This window comes from Diorhabda carinulata, chromosome 9 (assembly GCF_026250575.1).
Source record: "Diorhabda carinulata isolate Delta chromosome 9, icDioCari1.1, whole genome shotgun sequence".
Lineage (NCBI taxonomy): Eukaryota > Metazoa > Arthropoda > Insecta > Coleoptera > Chrysomelidae > Diorhabda > Diorhabda carinulata.
In genome coordinates this window covers 1,313,542-1,340,968 of record NC_079468.1, presented here as the reverse complement: position 1 = coordinate 1,340,968, position 27,427 = coordinate 1,313,542, and the positions used below count along the sequence as shown (strand labels likewise).

At 31.1% G+C, this 27,427-nt stretch overlaps 1 protein-coding gene across 1 annotated transcript; it reads right to left on the bottom strand.

Moving 5' to 3' along the window:
* Window positions 1-489: 489 nt before the first annotated feature.
* On the bottom strand, window positions 490-27,427 carry LOC130897787 (serine protease nudel-like). The gene is made up of 19 exons (XM_057806690.1): window positions 27,267-27,427; window positions 26,425-26,541; window positions 22,679-23,693; window positions 20,178-20,404; window positions 19,326-19,614; window positions 18,871-19,275; window positions 15,754-16,052; window positions 13,444-13,719; window positions 13,056-13,380; window positions 8,258-8,424; window positions 7,204-7,317; window positions 5,505-5,967; window positions 4,947-5,135; window positions 4,749-4,887; window positions 4,535-4,691; window positions 3,177-3,353; window positions 1,712-1,949; window positions 957-1,064; window positions 490-826 (listed from the first exon to the last, which is right to left on the bottom strand). The coding sequence occupies exons 1-19, from the start codon at window positions 27,385-27,387 to the stop codon at window positions 508-510; spliced, it is 5,145 nt and encodes a 1,714-aa protein (XP_057662673.1). The 5' UTR covers window positions 27,388-27,427; the 3' UTR covers window positions 490-507.

The window sequence follows — 27,427 nt, the reverse complement described above, 5'->3', positions numbered from 1 at the left end:
CCTTATTAAAATTTACAATCCCTAATAGATATACAACCAGTTATTTATTAAACGTCATATAATTACTAATAGTTATGCAACCAGTTATAAAAACAAAAATATACATATCATTTGAATTGATTTCGAAACGTTAAATATTTTGTTGCTTAAAATAAAGAAAAAGATACATTAATAAAAAAATCGTTATAACAAATTAATAATAAACGTAGTGGTTCGAAAATACGTGCTTATGTCAAAATCCAATAATAGAATTTGTTGCTTAAACCTATAATGAATCAAATAGTTACGCAACCAGTATTACTCATAACAGAATTATAATAATCACTAGATATACAACCAGTATTGACAAGTAAAAAAATAGTTATGCAACCAACATTGACTAATATTGGTATTATAATAAGAAATAGTTATGCAACCAGTAATGATCCATAGTATAGATGTTAGAATAACTAATAGGTATGCTATAAAAATTAATTGAAAAATTTGATTATCGAATTATTTATTGAATTAAAGACAAGCTAAAAATAGTTTGTAACAATCGTCGTCGGGTATAAAACTGACGTAAGGTTCATTTCCGGTTCTAAGTCCAATTCTAAATTGTTCGTTCGGATATCTTCGTAACCATATGATATCAAAATCGTCTATTTTCGGTCGCATCGTATTTATGTCGTATATAGTGTTGGGCGGTTCAAGTTGATCCGAAGTCCCACCGGAAAATCCTAAATTTTGACATATGTGTTCGATTTCTTGAGCTGTATAATTATTACGGAAACAACCCGAGTGCCATATACCTCCGGTTCTCGATATTAATTCTCCAGCGTTCGTTCTAGAATTTTTATAAATAATAATAATTTTAATTTTAATTTTAACGACACCCCGTATACTTATTACTTAATGTTTTTTATTGTTTATTCTTAAGTATATTAAATTGTTTATGGCTTGAATTGTTTACGTACGTTTCGTTCTGTTCATTTACAATGTTATAACACAGTTTTTCATCGCTTCCTATTGGACAATCCGGAGTTCCATCACACACCATATCATTGGAAATACAAAGGTTAGAGCTAAAATGCGAATTTTTGAAACAAAAGTGTAGAAAAAAGACGAAGAAATAAAAAATATTGAAGTTAAAATAAATTCTATAATTAATAAGGTACAAGACGTTAAACAGCCATAGTCACGAATTATAAATCATCTGGAAAAGAGCGCAACGTTGCCAGCTTTAGTTATATGAAGCAATAGTTGATATCAGTTTTATGATTTTTACGATTCATCCCATTTCATCTTTAACAATATAGCTGGGTACAGAAAAAGTATTATTTAATCATTAAATAATTAAATTGGATGAAGAACAAAGAAAAGCTATTAGATTGAAACAAAATTATCTCAAGATATATTTTTTACCCATTATACGGTTGAAAATAAACATAACAAATCAGAGAGCCTCGTTTTATATGAAGAAAAAACCATTTTTTTCAATATAAAAATACCCAAGTTTCCTTCGCAGGAGCCAATATGGCAACATTGCTGAGATAATTCGTTGTTATACAAATTATGACCCTCGCTGTTTAGGATTTTGTACAAACAATGCCGTTTTCTTGGTATAAACTTTATTAATAATTAATATTTGATTATCTCAATCAAATATTCATGAAAAGGGTTAATATTATGATTGATTTAGAGAAAATAACAACAATTGATTATTACTAACTTTGAACAGTTGAAACTATTTGGTTTGCATGGACAAACTTGTGGATCTTCGTCAGTTCTATCCATACAATGGACGATACCATCACAAATCTTTTCCGGATTCGTTAATTCAAGGTAAGATTTGCAATCGCAAACATCTGGTTCGTCGCTCAAATCACCGCAATCATCGTTTCTATCACAAAACTTGCTTTTGGGGACGCATATGCCATTATTACATCTTAATTCGTTAAAATGACATTCTAAAAATATTTATTAATCATGAAATTCATATAATAAACTAAAAAAATCTCCATTTCTTTTAGTATTACTTGAATTTCTTCAATTCAAACGGCTAGCGACATCTATAAATGAAAATTCAAACTTTAAATACCCAGTAGAATGCTTTGATTGATTTCTGTATACAATAAAACACATTTTCGATTATCATTTTAATTCTTTGTATATATTTATGAATATTTACGTGGAGCTAATGACAAATTTATTGTGAAACAAACAAATTCTTATTTATTATTCATGAAATGACTAAATTTCAATTTAAACGTCTATCGCCATCTATGAATGAGATTCACGTACTACAATTTCATTATATCAATAATATTCTATTACTGTTTTCTGTACGCAAAAAATATTTATGAAAATCCCTGTTAATCATTAAGTTTATTTAGAAATAATCGAATTGATTTAATTTCTTAATTAAATCGATAAATTAATTGTGAATTATTACAATTTTTATTATCAATAACATAAATTTTAATTTAATAGCCTAGCGACACCTATTAATGAGAAATGTATACTTAATTCTTATTTTAACGATTCCTGTACGATAAAACTTCCAGTATCATTGTAGATAAATAATTAGACTGTTTATAGATAAATAAATAATAAGAAATTTATCATTAATTTGCTATAAATTCTTTATTTGAACGTAACATATCAGTCTAATTATTTATCTACAGTGATACTCGGAATTGTACCGTACAGGAATCATTAATAAATAGAATGAGGTATAGTGTTTTCAGTCATAGGTGTCGCTAAAGGTTTAACTTGAATTAGTATTTATAATAAGAAGAAATTCATCAGTAATTTGCTATAAATTCTTTAATTGTATGCAATATATCAGTCTAATTACTAAATTCAAATTACTGATAAACGTCTTATTATTATAAATACTAATTCAAGATAAGCGCCTAGCGTCATCTATATATAAAAACCGTGTACTTGACTTGTTTTTTAAATAGTTTCTTTTTAAATAATTTATTTGTATTTCATTTTCGTAAAAAATATATTGTTTCAATGAAATTTTTATTAAAAAATAAGAAATTTGTATCTATTTATATTATCAATTCATACAATTTATAAATTTAAGTTATTTGTCTAGCGACATCTATACTTCAAGTTTATATTCATGCTGAATCTCCTATTATTGGTATAATGATTCCTGTAATTAGGAAGAGATCTGTACTTACGACATTCTCCGGTTAGATGGCAGATGTGTTCATTTTCATAACACAAATTCGAATCTTCGTCTTCGCCACCTCTACAGTCAGTGATACCGTCACAAGTTTTTGTTTTGTTTATGCATTCCCCTAGGGAACATCTAAATCCATCACATTTGGGAGCGTCGACGTCTGGAGTAATTTGTTCTGAAATTTGATATAATGTACGAGTGAAAAAAGTTGTTTGAAAAGTAGGGATAAAAAATGGCTGATATTTCATTCAATAATTAAGAAGTTCTATATACACTGCCTTTCAAAAAGTGTAATTTCATTATTAGTTTTATAAATTTTTATATACATGGAGATATACGAGAAGAAAGTGTTTTGTTATTTTTTGTTTATATAAATTCCTAACCTAACTTGAACTAATTTTTTTTTAATAATTTGGAAAAATTGTTCGAATTATGATATTTAAATGTTTTGTATTACGAATTTGGAAAAAAAAATTAATTTTTCGAAAAAAATTTACAATAACTTTCGAGCGTGGGAAAATTTATGGAGTAGATATAAAAAGTGTTATATACACTGCCCTCCACAAAGTGAGATATCTATTTTATACATTTTTTACTAAATAATTAAGGAGTTTTATATACACTGCCATCCAAAAAGTGTAATTTCATTATTAGTTTTATAAATTTTTATATACATGGAGAGATAGAAAGTGTTTTGTTATTTTTTGTTTATATAAATTCCTAACCTAACTTGAACTAATTTTTTTTTAATAATTTAGAAAAATTGTTCGAATTATGATATTTAAATGTTTTGTATTACGAATTTGGAAAAAAAAATTAATTTTTCGAAAAAAATTTACAATAACTTTCGAGCGTGGGAAAATTTATGGAGTAGATATAAGAAGTGTTATATACACTGCCCTCCACAAAGTGAGATATCTATTTTATACATTTTTTACTAAATAATTAAGGAGTTTTATATACACTGCCATCCAAAAAGTGTAATTTCATTATTAGTTTTATAAATTTTTATATACATGGAGAGATAGAAAGTGTTTTGTTATTTTTTGTTTATATAAATTCCTAACCTAACTTGAACTAATTTTTTTTTAATAATTTAGAAAAATTGTTCGAATTATGATATTTAAATGTTTTGTATTACGAATTTGGAAAAAAAAATTAATTTTTCGAAAAAAATTTACAATAACTTTCGAGCGTGGGAAAATTTATGGAGTAGATATAAGAAGTGTTATATACACTGCCCTCCACAAAGTGAGATATCTATTTTATACATTTTTTACTAAATAATTAAGGAGTTTTATATACACTGCCATCCAAAAATTATGTTAATTTTTTTATATATATATATATAAATACCTAAAATTTTGTTTATTTCCACTTTGTGATAAGGAATGCTGGTATATTTTTTGACGGAAGATAAGCCGCATAAACCATCTTTTTCAAAATACACAGCCGCCGAGTACCAACCGCTACCAGAATCGCATACAATGCTACCACTCCAAGGAATCGAATTCTAGAAATCGAATTATTCATACATTTTCATAATAATACAAAAATAAAAGTTGGATACCTTGCAGTTAGTTTTGATTTTTGTTTCGAAACACCTATACCCAACGTCACAATTTTTGACAGGAGCCAAAAAGACATACTTCGCTTTATTTTCAAATAATCCGATAGCCACGCATTTTTCTCTCCTTTCTCCATCCCTCCTACAAAGTAAACCTCCAAAATAAAATCATCATCGCCGTACGAACTTTTAAATATTCACCTCAAATTTAAGCGGAGATGTTTGACGTATCTGTTGTAAGATATCGATTTTTCAGTTCTCAATAGGACAATATCGGTATTTGGAATTCGTCGACTTTCGACAATTCTTAGTGTTTGCTCGTGGGGGCCTTCGACGGGCAGCTCGGCTTTACCTTTACCCAATAAAACAGCCACGTAGTGCTCTTCCAAACTAAAAAACACCAACAATATAAACGCGGCAACGTAGCGTCGAGTATAACTGCAACACAGCAAAAACTCCGGAGGTTGAGGGACGTGCCAATGCTGTTTCTTTTGGTAAAAAAAAAGAAGCTTGTCGAAAGAATCGTATTGTGTCTCATTAGAATTCAATTATTGACAATTTTTATTACGAGAGTTGTCCATTAAATAAGAGCTGCTGATGTTATGTGAGTCTCGACGAAACTTGACTGTTTGGCACTCTTTCTCCCAATTTCCGCCCCGGTACGCTATCGAAGTTATCGAAACATTTGTTGGAAACTTTATTTTATGGACAAGCCTCGTACACGTCACTGATTAAATAAAGATGGTTTAAATCACTTACTGCGTTAAATGTTTGGTACAATTGATGGAAGTAACAATCCAAAATGGATTTAAAATAGCTCCCATACATCTATATATACCGTCGGAATAAATGACGGCATTCCATGGAGCGGTATAAAGTTCAACCTCGTCGATTGCGTTGTCGCGAATGCCGTGGATCGAATTATCCAAAGATACGTTCGAACATTTAACATACAATCCTTGGCAAGTGTTATTTTCGTAAATTGTTTTTATTTCGTTTTCGTTTAGGGGTGTTTTGTCTAATTGGAATTTATTGAACGTTAGATATTCTTCGAAGCCTAATAAATAGCAAGTATTAGTCGCTATATTAGCAGGTTTTTCGGTGGAGTTTAGGCAATAGGGACGCCAAACCCCGTTGCGGTTTATGGTTACGATACCGCGCGTCGTTAGATTCGGACGAGAATCCGCGTCCAAATCTACGGTACGACCGTTTGTAAGTGTCACTGAAAAATGGAAAAAAATAAATAAATAAATAAATAAATCATTTTATATAAACAATTTTAATAAATTCGATAAAATAATAAATGGTAGGTAAATTATAGTGACGATAAATTTCCGCGCGAGAGCTCCCGCAAAACTTAATAACAAAAGTGGTAAAACCGGTAATTGCGTCCACTAAAGAAATTAACGACAACAATTTTTCTTACAATCTTGCAGATATATCAAACTGTAATAACCTACACGTCTGACAATATAATCGAATCATAAATTTCTTCACATCACTTTCGTTTTGAGTAATTTCGTAATGTAATCTTTCGGATATATATATATATATTTTTTTTTTCATTGGAACGACCAAACATTAAGACTTGACGTTGATTTATCAGTAGGTATTACGTAAAGGACTGTAATTAACGTTTGCGTGTCAAAATAAAACTTTTTCGGAATGGATACCAACCGAAACGTATGGAGAAAATAATTATTATTAGCGAAAAATTAACACTCTATTACAGATTGTTACAAAAAACGTTATAGAATATTTTATCAGAGCTGTATAGTCTAGGTAAAAGAGAAATTTTCCTCAGAGTAAAGTTTTGGCGAAAACTGTGGGTTTTACATTAAAAATTAGTTCCCAGAAGTCCCAATTGATCCCATATTTTAAAAGAGACGTTTTTAATAACAAAAATTCTCCTCGGAGTAAAGTTTTGGCGAAAACTGTGGGTTTTACATTAAAAATTAGTTCCCAGAAGTCCCAATTGATCCCATATTTTAAAAGAGACGTTTTTAATAACAAAAATTCTCCTCGGAGTAAAGTTTTGGCGAAAACTGTGGGTTTTACATTAAAAATTAGTTCCCAGAAGTCCCAATTGATCCCATATTTTAAAAGAGACGTTTTTAATAACAAAAATTCTCCTCGGAGTAAAGTTTTGGCGAAAACTGTGGGTTTTACATTAAAAATTAGTTCCCAGAAGTCCCTATTGATCCCATGTTTTAAAAGAGACGTTTTTAATAACAAAATTCTCCTCGGAGCAAAGTTTTGGCGAAAACTGTGGATTTTACATTAAAAATTAGCTTCAGACGAAATTTTATAACAAAAAACACAATTCAAGATAAAATAATTAGCCTTAGAATTAACCGAACAGTATTATTATGAAAAAAAATCAAAATTATCTCATTTCAAAGTCTGACAACGTTGCTAAAATCTGAATTAGTACTCTAAATTATATCTAATAACTTACCACAATCCCATTCGTCTTCTCCCTTCGAACAATCTATTTTTTTATCACAACGTCGCTTCAAATCTATGCATTGTTGACTTAGGCGACAGTAGTATTCATATTTTTCACATTTCACTAAAAAAAATTGTAAAATGTGTCACTATTTCAGCCGAATCACTTCCACGGTACTCGTTTTAAGCATATTCTTATTCAAATCAAACGTTCCTTACTTTTTTATTAGCCCTCGTATTATAACACGAAAATATGCGAAGCTGCATCCGATTTATATAATAATATTACAAACTCGTCCACGACATGGACATTAAAACTGGTCCTGTTCGGTTATAATGAGTCTAAAATTAGGTGAACACGCTGAGTGCACAAAAAAAGTTTTCAAAAAAGCTCTTTACGTATTTTTATTATAATGGCGGATTGTTTATCTTGTTTGAACCAATTTTTCGAAAGCCTTTCATGCATTTGTTTGTTTATTTACTTTCTAGAATTCTAGAAATTCCTCTCTGGTATAAATTCTCGCTTGTTTAGCAGCGAGAAGTCAGTTTATAATTCATAGTCATAGTGAACTGAACTAAAGTAAGTAGCCGGTGAATAAATCAATTACGTAAGAGACAGTGCGTATAAATTCAGAAATAAAAAAAAATTTGTGGACTAACCTCATTGCACTACATTCAATTGAGAGCTATTAATTTTTAAATTCATCAATATTTTCATCAATTTATTAACATCTCAAAATACAATTTAATACTAAATAGCAATAATATCGTTAAATAACTACGTGATTCCTAACAATTTAAATTTGGCGCCTATAAGACGCTGTCAACTAGTTGCCATGTTTGTCACCTGTCAAACTTCACCCTCATGAATAGAACCTAATTAATGTTGTTTGTCGCTATCTCTTTTTAACATTATGAGATTACAACGAGGCAGTCGATGGAACGTATGTCGTTACTTAAAAATCAGGTGTTTGCAATATGGAGGTAGAATGTTTATTATGTTGTTACAAAGAATATTTTGTATATGAATGAATAAATTTTGAAAGTCAATTTGAATTACTAACCGCATTGTTCGTCTGATAGATCATAGCAATCAGATGTTCCGTCACAAATAGCTTTAGGATTTTGAGATTTCACATAACCGGCACAAGTACAGTTAAGTTCGTCACTTCCGTCCTCGCAATCTATCACTTTGTCACATTCCTTTTTAGAAGGAATTAATTGAAGTAAACTGAAAATAAATAAATTTCACACTATTAAAAATGTCAAAATAAGGTGACAGGTGACAGGTGTCAGAAAGAAAATGTTACAAACTCGTCTAATGACTTAAATCTTGAAGCCGGTGCTATTATGTTGATAGAATCCAAATCTCGCGGATGCTTACATTCTAGAGCTGAATTGTCGATAAATTATTTTTGTATAAATAGGATCTTGTTTATTAGCGAAAAGTCAGTAAATAATCAGATGTCATAGTGAACTTATCAAAATAGTGGAAGTAAGCGAAAAAATTAAATAAATTAGTGAATAGTTGATAATTTTAACAAATAGTGAGTAGTTTAGTGTTTAGTGCATATTCGAGTGTATTTAGCGTAAGTATTTAAATAAATTAAGTGAGTAAGTAAGAAATGTTGTGTATAAAACCATGTCATGGCAAAAATCTTGTTATTTTCCATTAAATATTCAGTTTTTCTTTAGTATTTCCTTTTACAATTAAAAAAAAGAAAAAATTAAATAAATTAGTGAATAGTTGATAATTTTATCAAATAGTGAGTAGTTTAGTGTTTAGTGCATATTCGAGTGTATTTAGCGTAAGTATTTGAATAAATTGAGTGAGTAAGTAAGAAATGTTGTATATAAAACCATTTCATGGCAAAAATCTTGTTATTTTCCAATAAATATTCAGTTTTTCTTTAGTATTTCCTTTTACAAGTAAAAAAAAGAAAAAATTAAATAAATTAGTGAATAGTTGATAATTTTATCAAATAGTGAGTAGTTTAGTGTTTAGTGCATATTCGAGTGTATTTAGCGTAAGTATTTGAATAAATTGAGTGAGTAAGTAAGAAATGTTGTATATAAAACCATTTCATGGCAAAAATCTTGTTATTTTCCAATAAATATTCAGTTTTTCTTTAGTATTTCCTTTTACAAGTAAAAAAAAGAAAAAATTAAATAAATTAGTGAATAGTTGATAATTTTATCAAATAGTGAGTAGTTTAGTGTTTAGTGCATATTCGAGTGTATTTAGCGTAAGTATTTGAATAAATTGAGTGAGTAAGTAAGAAATGTTGTATATAAAACCATTTCATGGTAAAAATCTTGTTATTTTCCAATAAATATTCAGTTTTTCTTTAGTATTTCCTTTTACAAGTAAAAAAAAGAAAAAATTAAATAAATTAGTGAATAGTTGATAATTTTATCAAATAGTGAGTAGTTTAGTGTTTAGTGCATATTCGAGTGTATTTAGCGTAAGTATTTGAATAAATTAAGTGAGTAAGTAAGAAATGTTGTGTATAAAACCATCTCATGGCAAAAATCTTGTTATTTTCCAATAAATATTCAGTTTTTCTTTAGTATTTCCTTTTACAAGTAAAAAAAAGAAAAAATTAAATAAATTAGTGAATAGTTGATAATTTTATCAAATAGTGAGTAGTTTAGTGTTTAGTGCATATTCGAGTGTATTTAGCGTAAGTATTTGAATAAATTAAGTGAGTAAGTAAGAAATGTTGTATATAAAACCATTTCATGGCAAAAATCTTGTTATTTTCCAATAAATATTCAGTTTTTCTTTAGTATTTCCTTTTACAAGTAAAAAAAAGAAAAAATTAAATAAATTAGTGAATAGTTGATAATTTTATCAAATAGTGAGTAGTTTAGTGTTTAGTGCATATTCGAGTGTATTTAGCGTAAGTATTTGAATAAATTGAGTGAGTAAGTAAGAAATGTTGTATAAAAAACCATTTCATGGCAAAAATCTTGTTATTTTCCAATAAATATTCAGTTTTTCTTTAGTATTTCCTTTTACAAGTAAAAAAAAGAAAAAATTAAATAAATTAGTGAATAGTTGATAATTTTATCAAATAGTGAGTAGTTTAGTGTTTAGTGCATATTCGAGTGTATTTAGCGTAAGTATTTGAATAAATTGAGTGAGTAAGTAAGAAATGTTGTGTATAAAACCATCTCATGGCAAAAATCTTGTTATTTTCCAATAAATATTCAGTTTTTCTTTAGTATTTCCTTTTACAAGTAAAAAAAAGAAAAAATTAAATAAATTAGTGAATAGTTGATAATTTTATCAAATAGTGAGTAGTTTAGTGTTTAGTGCATATTCGAGTGTATTTAGCGTAAGTATTTGAATAAATTAAGTGAGTAAGTAAGAAATGTTGTATATAAAACCATTTCATGGCAAAAATCTTGTTATTTTCCAATAAATATTCAGTTTTTCTTTAGTATTTCCTTTTACAAGTGAAAAAAAGAAAAAATTAAATAAATTAGTGAATAGTTGATAATTTTATCAAATAGTGAGTAGTTTAGTGTTTAGTGCATATTCGAGTGTATTTAGCGTAAGTATTTGAATAAATTGAGTGAGTAAGTAAGAAATGTTGTATATAAAACCATTTCATGGCAAAAATCTTGTTATTTTCCAATAAATATTCAGTTTTTCTTTAGTATTTCCTTTTACAAGTAAAAAAAAGAAAAAATTAAATAAATTAGTGAATAGTTGATAATTTTATCAAATAGTGAGTAGTTTAGTGTTTAGTGCATATTCGAGTGTATTTAGCGTAAGTATTTGAATAAATTGAGTGAGTAAGTAAGAAATGTTGTATATAAAACCATTTCATGGCAAAAATCTTGTTATTTTCCAATAAATATTCAGTTTTTCTTTAGTATTTTCTTTTACAAGTAAAAAAAAGAAAAAATTAAATAAATTAGTGAATAGTTGATAATTTTATCAAATAGTGAGTAGTTTAGTGTTTAGTGCATATTCGAGTGTATTTAGCGTAAGTATTTGAATAAATTGAGTGAGTAAGTAAGACATGTTGTATATAAAACCATTTCATGGCAAAAATCTTGTTATTTTCCAATAAATATTCAGTTTTTCTTTAGTATTTCCTTTTACAAGTAAAAAAAAGAAAAAATTAAATAAATTAGTGAATAGTTGATAATTTTATCAAATAGTGAGTAGTTTAGTGTTTAGTGCATATTCGAGTGTATTTAGCGTAAGTATTTGAATAAATTAAGTGAGTAAGTAAGAAATGTTGTGTATAAAACCATCTCATGGCAAAAATCTTGTTATTTTCCAATAAATATTCAGTTTTTCTTTAGTATTTCCTTTTACAAGTAAAAAAAAGAAAAAATTAAATAAATTAGTGAATAGTTGATAATTTTATCAAATAGTGAGTAGTTTAGTGTTTAGTGCATATTCGAGTGTATTTAGCGTAAGTATTTGAATAAATTAAGTGAGTAAGTAAGAAATGTTGTGTATAAAACCATGTCATGGCAAAAATCTTGTTATTTTCCATTAAATATTCAGTTTTTCTTTAGTATTTCCTTTTACAATTAAAAAAAAGGAAAAATTAAATAAATTAGTGAATAGTTGATAATTTTAACAAATAGTGAGTAGTTTAGTGTTTAGTGCATATTCGAGTGTATTTAGCGTAAGTATTTGAATAAATTGAGTGAGTAAGTAAGAAATGTTGTATATAAAACCATTTCATGGCAAAAATCTTGTTATTTTCCAATAAATATTCAGTTTTTCTTTAGTATTTCCTTTTACAAGTAAAAAAAAGAAAAAATTAAATAAATTAGTGAATAGTTGATAATTTTATCAAATAGTGAGTAGTTTAGTGTTTAGTGCATATTCGAGTGTATTTAGCGTAAGTATTTGAATAAATTGAGTGAGTAAGTAAGAAATGTTGTATATAAAACCATTTCATGGCAAAAATCTTGTTATTTTCCAATAAATATTCAGTTTTTCTTTAGTATTTTCTTTTACAAGTAAAAAAAAGAAAAAATTAAATAAATTAGTGAATAGTTGATAATTTTATCAAATAGTGAGTAGTTTAGTGTTTAGTGCATATTCGAGTGTATTTAGCGTAAGTATTTGAATAAATTGAGTGAGTAAGTAAGACATGTTGTATATAAAACCATTTCATGGCAAAAATCTTGTTATTTTCCAATAAATATTCAGTTTTTCTTTAGTATTTCCTTTTACAAGTAAAAAAAAGAAAAAATTAAATAAATTAGTGAATAGTTGATAATTTTATCAAATAGTGAGTAGTTTAGTGTTTAGTGCATATTCGAGTGTATTTAGCGTAAGTATTTGAATAAATTAAGTGAGTAAGTAAGAAATGTTGTGTATAAAACCATCTCATGGCAAAAATCTTGTTATTTTCCAATAAATATTCAGTTTTTCTTTAGTATTTCCTTTTACAAGTAAAAAAAAGAAAAAATTAAATAAATTAGTGAATAGTTGATAATTTTATCAAATAGTGAGTAGTTTAGTGTTTAGTGCATATTCGAGTGTATTTAGCGTAAGTATTTGAATAAATTAAGTGAGTAAGTAAGAAATGTTGTGTATAAAACCATGTCATGGCAAAAATCTTGTTATTTTCCATTAAATATTCAGTTTTTCTTTAGTATTTCCTTTTACAATTAAAAAAAAGGAAAAATTAAATAAATTAGTGAATAGTTGATAATTTTAACAAATAGTGAGTAGTTTAGTGTTTAGTGCATATTCGAGTGTATTTAGCGTAAGTATTTAAATAAATTAAGTGAGTAAGTAAGAAATGTTGTGTATAAAACCATCTCATGGCAAAAATCTTGTTATTTTCCATTGAATACTCAGTTTTTCTTTAGTATTACCTTTTACAAGTAAAAAATTCTACTGAATTTTCATCTGTATTACTAGAATTGCTCGAGGTATTTGTAATTGAAGTAGGATCTACTAAAACTGTTTCATTTCCTGTATTAGCTCCATCAATTTTATTATCGTCATCATCATTTTCACTTTCTCTAGCTTGTTTAAACAAGTCGAAGAAATGATTACTGCAACTAGTTTCATCGTCTCCAAAAAGACAATCGACTATTTTATCGCAATGATGTTTCTTCGGAAGACATTTTTTTGATGATTTGCAAACAAAGCCCGGACAGTGCTGCAAAGGGAACGTAGTAATGAATTTTTCCCCGCCTGAAACGATGAAAATTTTCATTTCATTTAAAAATTTATGGGTTATGTTAAAAATATACGAACCGATATTTTCTGCGATCCATTCAACGTATTTACTGACTTTAGTGTAAACCCCTGGTTCATTAGGTCTGGCACAACCTTCTCCGTGACTAACAATACCGGCTAAATACCATTGGCTCGGGTTATTTGGGTTTCTACACATCAACGGACCGCCGCTGTCACCTTGACAAGCATCCTTACCGCCTTCCGATAATCCCGCGCATATCTCATCTTGGCTCAAATCATCTCTATGTTTACAGTGGCTCAAAATCGGTACTTCTACTTCCCGCATATGATCGGCTGTAATAATTAGACTGGTCAACAACATTTATTTGTCAGACGAAAACTTTGAATGTACCATGGTCACCAATTAATGATAAATCAATGGAAAAACATTGAAACATCAGGTTTCTTTGGTATATTGCATCCCAAAGCTTTGTATGAGGAAATTCTGGTCAAAATTCATGATCCAGATTAATCAGCTTCCCTCCAAAGTTTGTATTCTTAGCTTATATCAAGTTTGGAATGTACCATGGTCACCAATTAATGATAATTCAATGGAATAACATTGAAACATCATGTTTCTTTGGTATATTGCATCCCAAAGCTATTTATGAGAAAATTTTGGTCAAAATTCATGATCCAGGGCAATCAGATTTCCTTCAGTTTGTATTCTTAGCTTACATCAAGTTTTGAATGTACTATGGTTACCAAATGAGGATAAATCAATGGAAAAACATTGAAACATCAGGTTTCTTGGGTATATTGCATCCCAAAGCTTTGTATGAGGAAATTTCGGTCACAAATCATGATCCAGATCAATCAGCTTTCCTTCAAAGTTTGTATTCTTAGCTTACATCAAGTTTTGAATGTACCATGGTCACCAATTAATGATAAATCAATGGAAAAACATTGAAACATCATGTTTCTTTGGTATATTGCATCCCAAAGCTATTTATGAGAAAATTTTGGTCAAAATTCATGATCCAGGGCAATCAGATTTCCTTCAGTTTGTATTCTTAGCTTACATCAAGTTTTGAATGTACTATGGTTACCAAATGAGGATAAATCAATGGAACAACATTGAAACATCAGGTTTCTTGGATATATTGCATCCCAAAGCTTTGTATGAGGAAATTTTGGTCAAAATTCATGATCCAGATCAATCAGATTTCCTTCAAAGTTTGTATTCTTAGCTTACATCAAGTTTTGAATGTACTATGGTTACCAAATGAGGATAAATCAATGGAAAAACATTGAAACATCAGGTTTCTTGGGTATATTGCATCCCAAAGCTTTGTATGAGGAAATTTCGGTCACAAATCATGATCCAGATCAATCAGCTTTCCTCCAAAATTTGTAATCTTAGCTTGCATCAAGTTTTGAATGTACTGTGGTCACCAATTAATGATAAATCAATGGAAAAACATTGAAACATCAGGTTTCTTTGGTAAATAACATCCCAAAGCTTTGTATGAGGAAATTTCGGTCACAAATCATGATCCAGATCAATCAGCTTTCCTTCAAAATTTGTATTCTTAGCTTACATCAAGTTTCGAATGTACCATGGTCACCAATTAATGATAAATCAATGGAAAAACATTGAAACATCAGGTTTCTTTGGTATATTACATCCCAAAGCTTTGTATGAGGAAATTTTGGTCAAAATTCATGATCCAGATCAATCAGATTTCGTCCAAAGTTTGTATTCTTCATTAGCACCAGCATTTGTGGACCATTGAACATTTCCTCTTCAATTTTTGCCTCACAAAGCTTGGAAAATAATTTCTCTTTCAGGTATAAGAATCTACTGTCATCTTTAGGCATACAGTTTACAAAATTTCTCATCTGGTCAAAGCTTTATAAGCAACGGTGGTAACAGCATGTCATCAAGGTTCACTGAAGGATCATTCTTCTGCCCTTGGACCATACTTTCTTCATGTCGTAGCTTATTCCGTCTTTTTCGCAAATGGAACAGCAATATTTTGTATTACCAAGCTGTAGCCCAAGCAATTTTCCAAACATCTCGTAAGTCTTTCAATGCTGAGGGTTCATAACTTTGGTCGCGCTCTTGAGATACCTTATTGGTTGACAAAGAACAAATTTTTATGCTTTGGCACTATGTAGGATTGATCTGTTGGGTAGTTTGGATACTGGACGGTGTGTTTGGACTTGGTGGTCACGCCTTTTGTTTGGATCAAACAAAAATAACATTGGTACACACCAAAATGTCCAGATTCTTGTTTAGCCCAACTTAATAGGTTGGGCTAAACAATAATCAAATCAAAAAATCAAATCACAAAGTTGGTGAGACAAAAACAGTTTCAGACTTACGATCAGATCCGTGCTCGATGGTAGCTCCCCAGCCGACGGTCGAACAGATCGTCCCCGGAGGCGGTCCAGCTAAAAATTCCTTACCCGCAGTTAAAGCTGACGGTAAACAAATCGGTCTAACGTATCTATTGAATCTAACAGCGGCGGATAATTTCATAAGAGCTATATCGTTGGTTAACGAACTTCTATCGTAGTTTTCGTTGGTTACGACGATTGTAGCCCAACGGTGTTGTTCCATGGGCGCGTACGAGAATCTCCTCAACATACCAGCTTGTATTTCGTAATAGTATAACCAGTATCTACAAAGTAATCATTCTAATAAAGGAAATTGTAGCTTGTATTCACCATAAATGAGAAGAGTTAAGAAGACGTCGTTCCAGCATCAGTCGTATAGTGAAACGGGTTCGTACCATCGAAGACCAAGTCGCACTAATCAAATTGATGATCGTTGTCGACACGACGTCCTCTCATAAACAGAAGAGCCACCAGGAATCGTATCGAATGGTTAGAAGACGTTTATATGAAGCAGGGTTTAAGTAACAGAAGACCAGCCAAAAAAAGACGAAGTTTAGAGTTCAAATTTTGCAAGACTACATCAGAATTGGACTATAAATGATTGAGAATGATTTTACAGCTGTAATATATCTCCTAAAGTGCCTTTTGGTGGTGGTTCTAAAATGTTTTGGGGAGGAATTAGCTTTGATGCTCGTGAGGAATGTCTTTGTGTTCCTCCACGTGGCTAGACAGGTTATAAGGTTCTTACTTGATGTCAATGTCTCTTAATTATAGTGGCCACCTAATAGATCGGATATGAATCCTATAGAACTTTTATGAGACTCGAAAAGAGGATGCGAAGTTATAGTTTCTAATTACAAGTAACTCATAGAGATCTATATTGAAGAATAGGAAAATATATCGCACAAAAATTTGATGAGGTTATGAACAAAATGATTCCTTAGGACGGCTCTGTTCAGAATTTTTAAAATTCGCCGAATTCGCTCGCGAATTTTTTTATACATGCCGGAATTCGTTTCATGTTTATTTGTACAAGATTTTTTAGTAGCAGGCGGTTTATTTATAGTATTTCTTCTAAATAATTGGTAGGAAAGTTTATATGAGAAGAGTGTGAATAATTACGAATTTTTGTGTTCATATTGTAAATATTTAGATAAATCTAAGTGATTCATTAATTGTGTCAAGGAGTTTATATAAAAAACAGTCAAAAATCCTCATATTTTTGGAATTTTTTGTATATTATACTTCATAAAAGTGGTTATTAACGTAATGTAATACTTTATGCACGCATGGTATACAGGGTGTCCCACGACGAGTTGAAATTATCTGTATATGGCAAAATATTTTAGTATTTTATTTATTCATTATTAAATTGAAAACGAGCGATTTTAACGATTTTCTAAAGAATCACTAATTGATTAATGACAGTTTTTCTACCCCTGAATGCATTAAAATAGAAAAAAACCGGGTGGTTTTATTTAAAAAAATAAAGAAATTTGATATTTATGAAGTTAAACTTTGTATACTTTTCATACACACCCTGTATAAAATGAAAAATTTTCCAACGTAGATTCAAATACGTCTAACCTTGCTAAAAGCAACCGAATAGAAACTATTTTCGTATCCTTAAGGATAACTTCGTAAAAAAATAATTTATAAGGATCTGCAACGGTGAAATTTTTTACAAAAAAATTAATAACTCAAAAAGTATGCATTTTTAGAAAAAAGATTTTAAACAAAATTATACCAAACTTTCTCTAGATTTCAAAAATGTATTAATATACAGGGTGATCTATTTAAAAAAATAGAGAAATTTGATATTTATGAAGTAAAACTTTGAACACTTTTTATACACACCCTGTATAAAACAAAAAATTTTCCAACGTAGATTCAAATACGTCTAACTTTGCTAAAAGCAACCGAATAGAAACTATTTTCATATCTTTAAGGGTATCCACGCAAAAAAATAATTTGTAAGGGTCTGCAATAGTTACAAAAAAATTAATAACTCAAAAAGTATACATTTTTGAAAAAAAATTTTTAGACAAAAGTATACTAAAATTTTACGTAGATTTTAAAAATGTATTAATATATAGGGTGTTTTATTTGAAATAACAAAGTTACAGTCGACTTCCGGTAGAACCGGAAGCCGGCCATTTTTGAAAATATTTTAAAAAGATCGTATCCGAAAACCTAAACGTGGAAATTTTCATGATTTTATTACAAGTATTTTGCACTATATACAGTTAGTTTTAACTGGGGACATCCTGTATACCTAGTCCAGTGATGCACAAGTATTTTAACTTTTCTAATTAATCGTTTTTCTTCAAAATAGGGGTTTAAGTGTAACGTACTACTCTAAAAAACCTCAATGTAAGATAATAGGAATCGCTGTGGGCTAGATCTGGTAAATACGGTGGGTGGTCAAGAAATTCGAAAGGTAATTCCTCAATTCCAGCCATGGCGATCATCCCCTGCCGATGAAAGCAATTCCATGACTTTCTCAATAAAAATTTGTGTCCGAAGAACCCAAACGTAGAAATTTTCATAATTTTATTATTTTGCCATATACGGGTAGTTTTAACTCGACGTGGGACACTCTGTATATAGGATTCTTTCGGAATAGCCGATTACCTCGGTATTAATATTAATAGCAGGTTTTCTAGTAAGAAACCGTGCCGCCGATGCCCGAATATACATTAAAGACCTAAATTTATAGCCCATTGTTTGACGTTTCATTGACATGGCAAAGAAATGGCAAAAAATAAGAAAATACAAATCCTAACTGTATATTATGTCGCTAGAAACATCCATATCGAGAAAAACGTCGAAGACTAATGTACAATAGCGGTCAAAAGTTTTTACCACGAGACCTCTAGCAGCTAGAACCAATCCAACATTCTGAATTTTCTAAAAGTATTAACAGATCAGCTTTGAGCGCTGATTTCCCCAGTATCTCATCAAAAAAGGAGCAAACTTTGAGTTACGGTGTATACGATACCACAATATCTACATACATACAAGGGGTGGTCAAAACTTTTGACCGGTGGTGGATTTTAAGAATGAAAAGTGTCTGGGCCAAAACTGATCACCGGTACTTACTTATCGGAGCAATGTGCTGCAGTAACAATCCAAGATTCGTGAATCAAAACTCCCCCACAATGAAAAATCCCGTTCCTGTAGATGGATACCAACCAAGGCCAAGCCGTAGGTTGACTCGGCTTACCACCCACCACTCTACTATTGCTTCTTTTCAAATTTTTTTTACGCATAATAGAAAATCGTTCTAGTTCGTTCAACATTTGCTCCGCGCTGGTATCAACTTCTTGTTTTCTATAAGGATTCTTCGTGGTTAATCTCATACCGCAATATAGAGCGGGACATTCGACGAAAGCGGCTCTATCTTTAACGCAAACGTTCACGATGCTTATTTCTTTATTCGGAAGGATATTAATAAAAGGACCGTCGTATTTATCGTTTGTTATAGCCATATGCGTTCTGGGAAACCTACGGAAACAATCGATAACTTCTAAAATAGGTTAGTATAGAAAACTTACACTGTCAAAGGCCCTGATTCTACTTTACAAACATCCGTAGCCCATAATTCGCTACCGAAACAAGTCGGATACCATTTCCCTTTGAAATTCCTATGGAGAAACCCTACGGAATTGGATATTTTATTGAAAGGCTGTTCTCCAATATTATCTGCGAGCACTGTACAATCTTCCTCATCCTTTCCGGTGATACCACATTGTGTAATTGAATCGCATCGTTGCTCTATTGGTATACAAGTGCCTTTCCTTAATTTTGACCAATCGTCACAACTGAATTCGTCTTTTTGGCAACCTGGAATTGAAATTGAAATTCCGATTGGATATTATGGAAACTACGCGAAGTCAGATTCTTTTTTAACCAGTTTTAAACAACCTGCATCTGTTGGAATAATCGCAGTTGATGAAGATGAAGATGAAGATGAAGATGAAGATGAAGATGAAGATGAAGATGAAGATGAAGATGAAGATGAAGATGAAGATGAAGATGAAGATGAAGATGAAGATGAAGATGAAGATGAAGATGAAGATGAAGATGAAGATGAAGATGAAGATGAAGATGAAGATGAAGATGAAGATGAAGATGAAGATGAAGATGAAGATGAAGATGAAGATGAAGATGAAGATGAAGATGAAGATGAAGATGAAGATGAAGATGAAGATGAAGATGAAGATGAAGATGAAGATGAAGATGAAGATGAAGATGAAGATGAAGATGAAGATGAAGATGAAGATGAAGATGAAGATTAGGATTGAAGAAATTACAAACGAACCATTCTTGATGATCCAAGAAAAGGAATTTAGTCCCTGACATGGTTATTAATCTAATTTCTAACATAATTTGAATATTGTAATTACCGAAACAACCCAATTCGTCCTCCCCATTGGGACAATCGAAATACCCATCGCACGTTCTCAATTTTCCGACTCTTTCTTTGCAGCCGCAGGCAAGTTCGTCGCTTCCGTCTTCGCATTGAGCTTCGTTATCACAAAATTGATATTTCGGTATACATTTGCTATTATCGAAACAAGCTTCGTATCCAATTGGACAAACAATATCCGTTTCCGACGATCTGATGTTGCCCCTTAAAAAGATTTATTACAAACTTGGTTAAAAAGCAGCCAGTGACTTGTGAATCAAATACACAGGCTAAAATAAGTCAATTGATGACACCTAGATCATTATATTAACTGCGACGTTCCTCTACGGAAAGTTAGGTTAGGATATGCATGTCAAGCTGCCCGAGAAGAGTTTCAAATTCTTGTAATTCGAAGGTTGGGAAGAGTGCGTGGTTCTTTTGTAAAAACGCGTTCTTGAGCAGGCCCCACAGGATCGTGGTGGACACTCAACGTGACCATCACCAAAGTACGGACCCACGAGATCTCCCGCATGGATACCTGCCGTCACACACGTTCCAGGCAGGTTTAATTCTATTTAAATGTGTGGTTGATTCAACCGACCAGGAAATGGAATGCTGGAAATACAGATCGCCCTGATTGCATTCGAGGTACCATGCGCGAAATCCTTTCCTTTAGTTTTTACACATATAGGTCGTCCAGAAAGCGGCGCGTCGGCAACTGAGCCCGTTTTTAAGAATATCTGCTACGTCTTCCACACTTTAAAACTAATTGGTATCGGCGAGTTCGGAAATTGTTGTTGAAATTCCGAAAATATAGTTTTTACAGATATAAGTCGTTCGGAACGCGGCGCGTCGGCAACCGTGCCCGTTTTTAAGAATTTCTGGTACGTCTTTCACACTTTCAAACTATTCGGTATCGGCGAGTTCGGAAATTGTTGTTAAAATTCGGAAAATATAGTTTTTACACATATAGGTCGTTCGGAACGCGGCGCATCGGCAACCGAGCCCGTTTTTAAGAATTTCTGGTACGCCTTCCACACTTTCGAATGATTTGGAAGCGGCAAGTTCGGAAATTGTAGTTGAAATTCGGAAAATATAGTTTTTACACATATAGGTCGTTCGGAACGCGGTGCGTCGGCAACCGAGCCCGTTCTTAAGAATTTCTGGTACGTTTTCCACACTTTCAAACTAATTGGTAGCGATGATTTCGGAAATTTTTGTTGAAATTCGGAAAATATAGTTTTTACAGATATAAGTCGTCCAGAACGCGGTGCGTCGGCAACTGAGCCCGTTTTTAAGAATTTCTGGTATGTCTTCCACACTTTCAAACTAATTGGTAGCGATGATTTCGGAAATTGTAGTTGAAATTCGGAAAATATAGTTTTTACAGATATAAGTCGTCCAGAACGCGGCGCGTCGGCAACCGAGCCCGTTTTTAAGAATTTCTGGTACGTCTTCCACACTTTCGAACGATTTGGTAGCGGCAAGTTCGGAAATTGTTGTTGAAATTCGGAAAATATAGGTTTTACAGATATAAATCGTCCAGAACTCGGCGGGGCGCAACCGAGCTCGTTTTTAAAAATTTATGGTACGTCTTCCACACTTTCGAAAGATTTGGTAGCGACGATTTCGGAAATTGTTGTTGAAATTCGGAAAATATAGTTTTTACAGATATAAATCGTCCAGAACGCGGAGAGTCCTCAACCGAGCTCGTTTTTAAGAATTTCTGGTACGTCTTCCACACTTTCGAGCGATTTGGTAGCGACGATTTCGGAAATTGTAGTTGAAATTCGGAAAATATAGTTTTTACAGATATAAATCGTCCAGAACGCGGTGCGTCGGCAACCGAGCCCGTTTTTAAAAATTTCTGGTACGTCTTCCACACTTTCGAACGATTTGGTAGCGACGATTTCGGAAATTGTTGTTGAAATTCGGAAAATATAGTTTTTACAGATATAAATCGTCCAGAACGCGGTGCGTCGGCAACCGAGCCCGTTTTTAAGAATTTCTGGTACGTTTTCCACACTTTGAAACTAATTGGTATCGGCGATTTCGGAAATTGTTGTTGAAATTCGGAAAATATAGTTTTTACAGATATAAATCGTCCAGAACGCGGTGCGTCGGCAACCGAGCCCGTTTTTAAGAATTTCTGGTACGTTTTCCACACTTTGAAACTAATTGGTATCGGCGATTTCGGAAATTGTTGTTGAAATTCGGAAAATATAGTTTTTACAGATATAAGTCGTCCAGAACTCGGCGCATCGGCAACCGATCCCGTTTTTAAGAATTTCTGGTACGCCTTCCACACTTTCAAACTATTCGGTAGCGGCAAGTTCGGAAATTGTTGTTGAAATTCGGAAAATATAGTTTTTACAGATATAAATCGTCCAGAACACGGCACGTCGGCAACCGAGCCCGTTTTTAAAAATTTCTGTGTCTACTCGACGAGTACGTGTTTTAATATTTCTCGACAGCGTTGCCAGACTTACGTTTACTTACTTGGGTTTCTCGAGACGTAGATTAGTCCCTAATAAGTCCTGTAAATTAGCAGCGTCTCTCCTAATTTCCACTCCAGGCATATTCGCGATATTCATACTTCCTACATTACTGGGACCAGATATGGGGTTACATATATAATATTGACCACCAGGACCGTTGACTTGTATAACCCCATTGTTTTGGTGATTTGTGGGTAGTGCAGGTTGGGTTACCACGAAAGGCGTTTGCATATAAGGATAAACAGGAGGATTGACAACGTACGCTGATAATTTCGGTATCGAACTCGATACGATTTGAAATAATTGATTATTATCAGTCGGTACTAATTTATACGGTGAAGTATATTGAGTCATACCCATCAAACAAGGATTATATAGAGCTGGTTGATTCGATTGAGCGTCTAGTATATCGTTTTTTTCTCTATTCCTACTGTTGATTACCGCGTTTGCTCTATTTTTCAATTTATTATCGTTTTCTTCGTTGTTTTTGATAGTATCTCCTATAATATCGTCACTTAGTAGATCATTCGGGGTCGAATTTGATCTATTGTTGGATCCTTCTTGATTCCCTGAGGATATTTTTTGAGATTTCGTTGTTTTTTGATTAGATACAAGATTTTTATCAATTTCTTTTACGTTATCAACTGTTTTTACAGTAGTATCATCATTTTTGTATGTTTTAGTTTTTATTTCATATTCATCTTTTTCGTCTTTATTCATAGATGATCTATGCTTTAGATTTTGTTGGTTTATAGGATAATTATGAGGTAAATTATATTCAAAAGGATAATAAACGTATTCTTCCAAAGGATATTCGTAATCCGTTTCGGGATAAAATATATAATCGTAGTGTTGTAAAGGCTCTACATGTGGATAATAATAATTGGAGGTTGATTCTCTTTTTTTTCGATATTCCGTTGTGGTTAATTTCTTTTGTTGTATCGAGTTTTGTTTTTCAATATTTTCAAACTCGATCTGATTGTCTTCACATTTTTTTCTTCTAAATATGTTAGTTTCTAAAACAAAATGAAACGTTCGATCAATCAAATGTTATTTTTAACGTTTTATCTAAAAGTTTCTTTGATACTTTTTAAATTTAAATTAAAAGAAGCGAGTTGGAAAGAAAAAAAATGATTCTTCATTGTCTTCTTCATCCTATGACTTTCTCTTTAGTAACGAAAACAAAACAAATTCTGACACTTTTGATGCTACAGTGTTACCAACGTTTAAATGTCATTTCCCCTTTTATCTGAATAATGATTTCACTTACACTTTAAATGTCAACGTTTAGAATGTGATTTTGTTGATACACGTGTAATAATTTTAGTTACATTCCTATATTTGGATGTTTTTTATTGTTTATTATCGTCATTATAATGAAAATTGCAAAAAGTTTCGTTTTTTTACTAAAAAAATGTAATATGCAACTAGTAGCTTATGCGAAATAATTGCAACGTAGCTAGATAACTTCAAAAATTAACTGCAGTACAATTTTTATGTCGCGTTATTTAATAACGTTTTCCTCCATCTCTTGAGTAACGCAAACACATGAAATTCTGACACTTTTGATGCTACAGTGTTACCAACGTTTAAATGTCATTTCCCCTTTTATCTGAGTAATGATTTCACTTACACTTTAAAAGCCGACGTTTAGAATGTGATTTTAACGATACACGTGCAATATTTTCAGTTACATTCTTATATTTGGATATATTTTATTGTTTATTATCGTCATTATAATGAATATTGCAAAACGTTTCGTTTTTTTACTAAAAAAATGTAATATGCAACTAGTAGCTTATGCGAAATAATTGCAACGTTGCTAGATAACTTCAAAAATTAACTGTAGTACAATTTTTATGTCACGTTATTTAATAACGTTGTCCTCCATCTCTTTAGTAACGCAAACACAAAAAATTTTGACACTTTTGATGCTACAGTGTTACCAACGTTTAAATGTCATTTCCCCTTTTATCTGAGTAATGATTTCACTTACACTTTAAAAGCCGACGTTTAGAATGTGATTTTAACGATACACGTGCAATATTTTCAGTAACATTCTTATATTTGGATGTTTTTTATCGTTTATTATCGTCATTCTAATGAAAATTGCAAAATGTTTCGTTTTTTTAGTAAAAAAATGTAATATGCAACTAGTAGCTTATGCGAAATAATTGCAACGTAGCTAGATAACTTCAAAAATTAACTGCAGTACAATTTTTATGTCACGTTATTTAATAACGTTTTCCTCCATCTCTTGAGTAACGCAAACACATGAAATTCTGACACTTTTGATGCTACAGTGTTACCAACGTTTAAATGTCATTTCCCCTTTTATCTGAGTAATGATTTCACTTACACTTTAAAAGCCGACGTTTAGAATGTGATTTTAACGATACACGTGCAATATTTTCAGTTACATTCTTATATTTGGATATATTTTATTGTTTATTATCGTCATTATAATGAATATTGCAAAACGTTTCGTTTTTTTACTAAAAAAATGTAATATGCAACTAGTAGCTTATGCGAAATAATTGCAACGTTGCTAGATAACTTCAAAAATTAACTGTAGTACAATTTTTATGTCACGTTATTTAATAACGTTGTCCTCCATCTCTTTAGTAACGCAAACACAAAAAATTTTGACACTTTTGATGCTACAGTGTTACCAACGTTTAAATGTTATTTCCCCTTTTATGTGAATAATGATTTCACTTACACTTTAAATGCCAACGTTTAGAATGTGATTTTAACGATACACGTGCAATATTTTCAGTTACATTCTTATATTTGGATATATTTTATTGTTTATTATTGTCATTATAATGAATATTGCAAAACGTTTCGTTTTTTTAGTAAAAAAACGAACATTCAACTAGTAGCTTATGCGAAATAATTGCAACGTTGCCAGATAACTTCAAAAATTAACTGTAGTACAATTTTTATGTCACGTTATTTAATAACGTTGTCCTCCATCTTTTTAGTAACGCAAACACAAGAAATTTTGACACTTTTGATGCTACAGTGTTACCAACGTTTAAATGTTATTTCCCCTTTTATCTGAGTAATGATTTCACTTACACTTTAAAAGCCGACGTTTAGAATGTGATTTTAACGATACACGTGCAATATTTTCAGTAACATTCCTATATTTGGATGTTTTTTATCGTTTATTATCGTCATTCTAATGAAAATTGCAAAATGTTTCGTTTTTTTAGTAAAAAAACGAATATTCAACTAATAGCTTATGCGAAATAATTGCAACGTTGCTAGATAACTTCAAAAATTAACTGTAGTACAATTTTTATGTCACGTTATTTAATAACGTTGTCCTCCATCTCTTTAGTAACGCAAACACAAAAAATTTTGACACTTTTGATGCTACAGAGTTACCAACGTTTAAATGTCATTTCCCCTTTTATCTGAGTAATGATTTCACTTACACTTTAAAAGCCGACGTTTAGAATGTGATTTAAACGATACACGTGCAATATTTTCAGTTACATTCCTATATTTGGATGTTTTTTATTGTTTATTATCGTCATTATCATCAAAATTGCAAAGAATTTAGAAGTTTGATGAATTTAGTATGTGATTAACGATAAATAAAATGTGATTTTTAATAGAAAATATGTTTTTTTATAAGTAGATACAAGATTTATTGATTAAAACGTTGAAATATCAATACATTTATTTCTGTTTTCGTTTTTTTTTTTAATAAAAATAAACGAAGTTTCTACTAACCTTGATTGCAGAAAATCAGAACGCCAAATATAGTAACATTCAGTAAAAATAAAACCACAATTATTTCTGTCAATAATAATTTATTCGATTTCTTCGTTTTCAAATCTTCAGAAGATCCTAAAAATCGATATTAATCGATATTAATCTGAAATTCTAGGGAGATGTCTATAAACTTTTAACAAAACAACCAAATTGTCCATCGGGCTCCAAAAGCGAGGCACCTAATTTTGTTATTTTCATTTTTAAACTAACAAAAAAATGTTAAATAAAGTTTGAGGTTATGGAATTTTTGTTAGGGGCAGCGATAATTCAGTGGTAAGAAACTGTAATTAAATATTTGGTTTTGGAAGGCAATACGTTCACGCAAATGTAAATACGAGATAATCTAGACATTGTGCAGTTAGATTCTACATTTACAAGACTGTAAAGAGGCTATTGAGTTACCAAAACAACGCATTCGCTCTAAACTGACTGAATGTCAATATCAGTAAGCTATCTCTGCGTTGAGTATCGCGTTTGCTAGCTTCGAACATTTTCCGAGTCTCATTCAAGCGGCTTAAGTCAAAAATCGTATTTTTAGCGTTGATTTGTAACTGTGGATCCACATGGCATGAAAAAAACAGTCAAGATAGTGGATTTCATCGACTTGAAAAGTGCTTTACCACCAGAACCTTCTTACACTTCGGTGATCGCACTTGGAAATTGTAGATCACTAGATCTAGCCCCCAGTGATTAAATCAAGCAACGGGACCACTTTTCCGATAACCCTCGTAATTACGTACTATCCGAAATTGTTGTATTTATACCAAACAAATAATACTGAAAAATATTTTCGATCTTACCGTGATTCCTATTTTTAGAATTCAGTTCTATGGAAACCATTCCTTCAGGTTCTTTGAAACGTTCCGAATTATTAATTTTATCCCCGTTATTTTCTGATTTTAACACTTTAGGACTCACCATATTATAAAAAAAACCACAAGCACACACATCAAATATACAA

Excerpts from the sequence above, each read along its gene's own strand:
- LOC130897787 (XM_057806690.1), bottom strand. The coding sequence starts at position 27,387 with ATGGTGAGTCCTAAAGTGTTAAAATCAGAAAATAACGGGGATAAAATT. Across the intron at positions 26,542-27,266 it reads TTCTAAAAATAGGAATCACG|GATCTTCTGAAGATTTGAAA; the intron begins GTAAGATCGAAA and ends ATCGATTTTTAG. Across the intron at positions 4,888-4,946 it reads CATCTCCGCTTAAATTTGAG|GAGGGATGGAGAAAGGAGAG; the intron begins GTGAATATTTAA and ends TTTACTTTGTAG.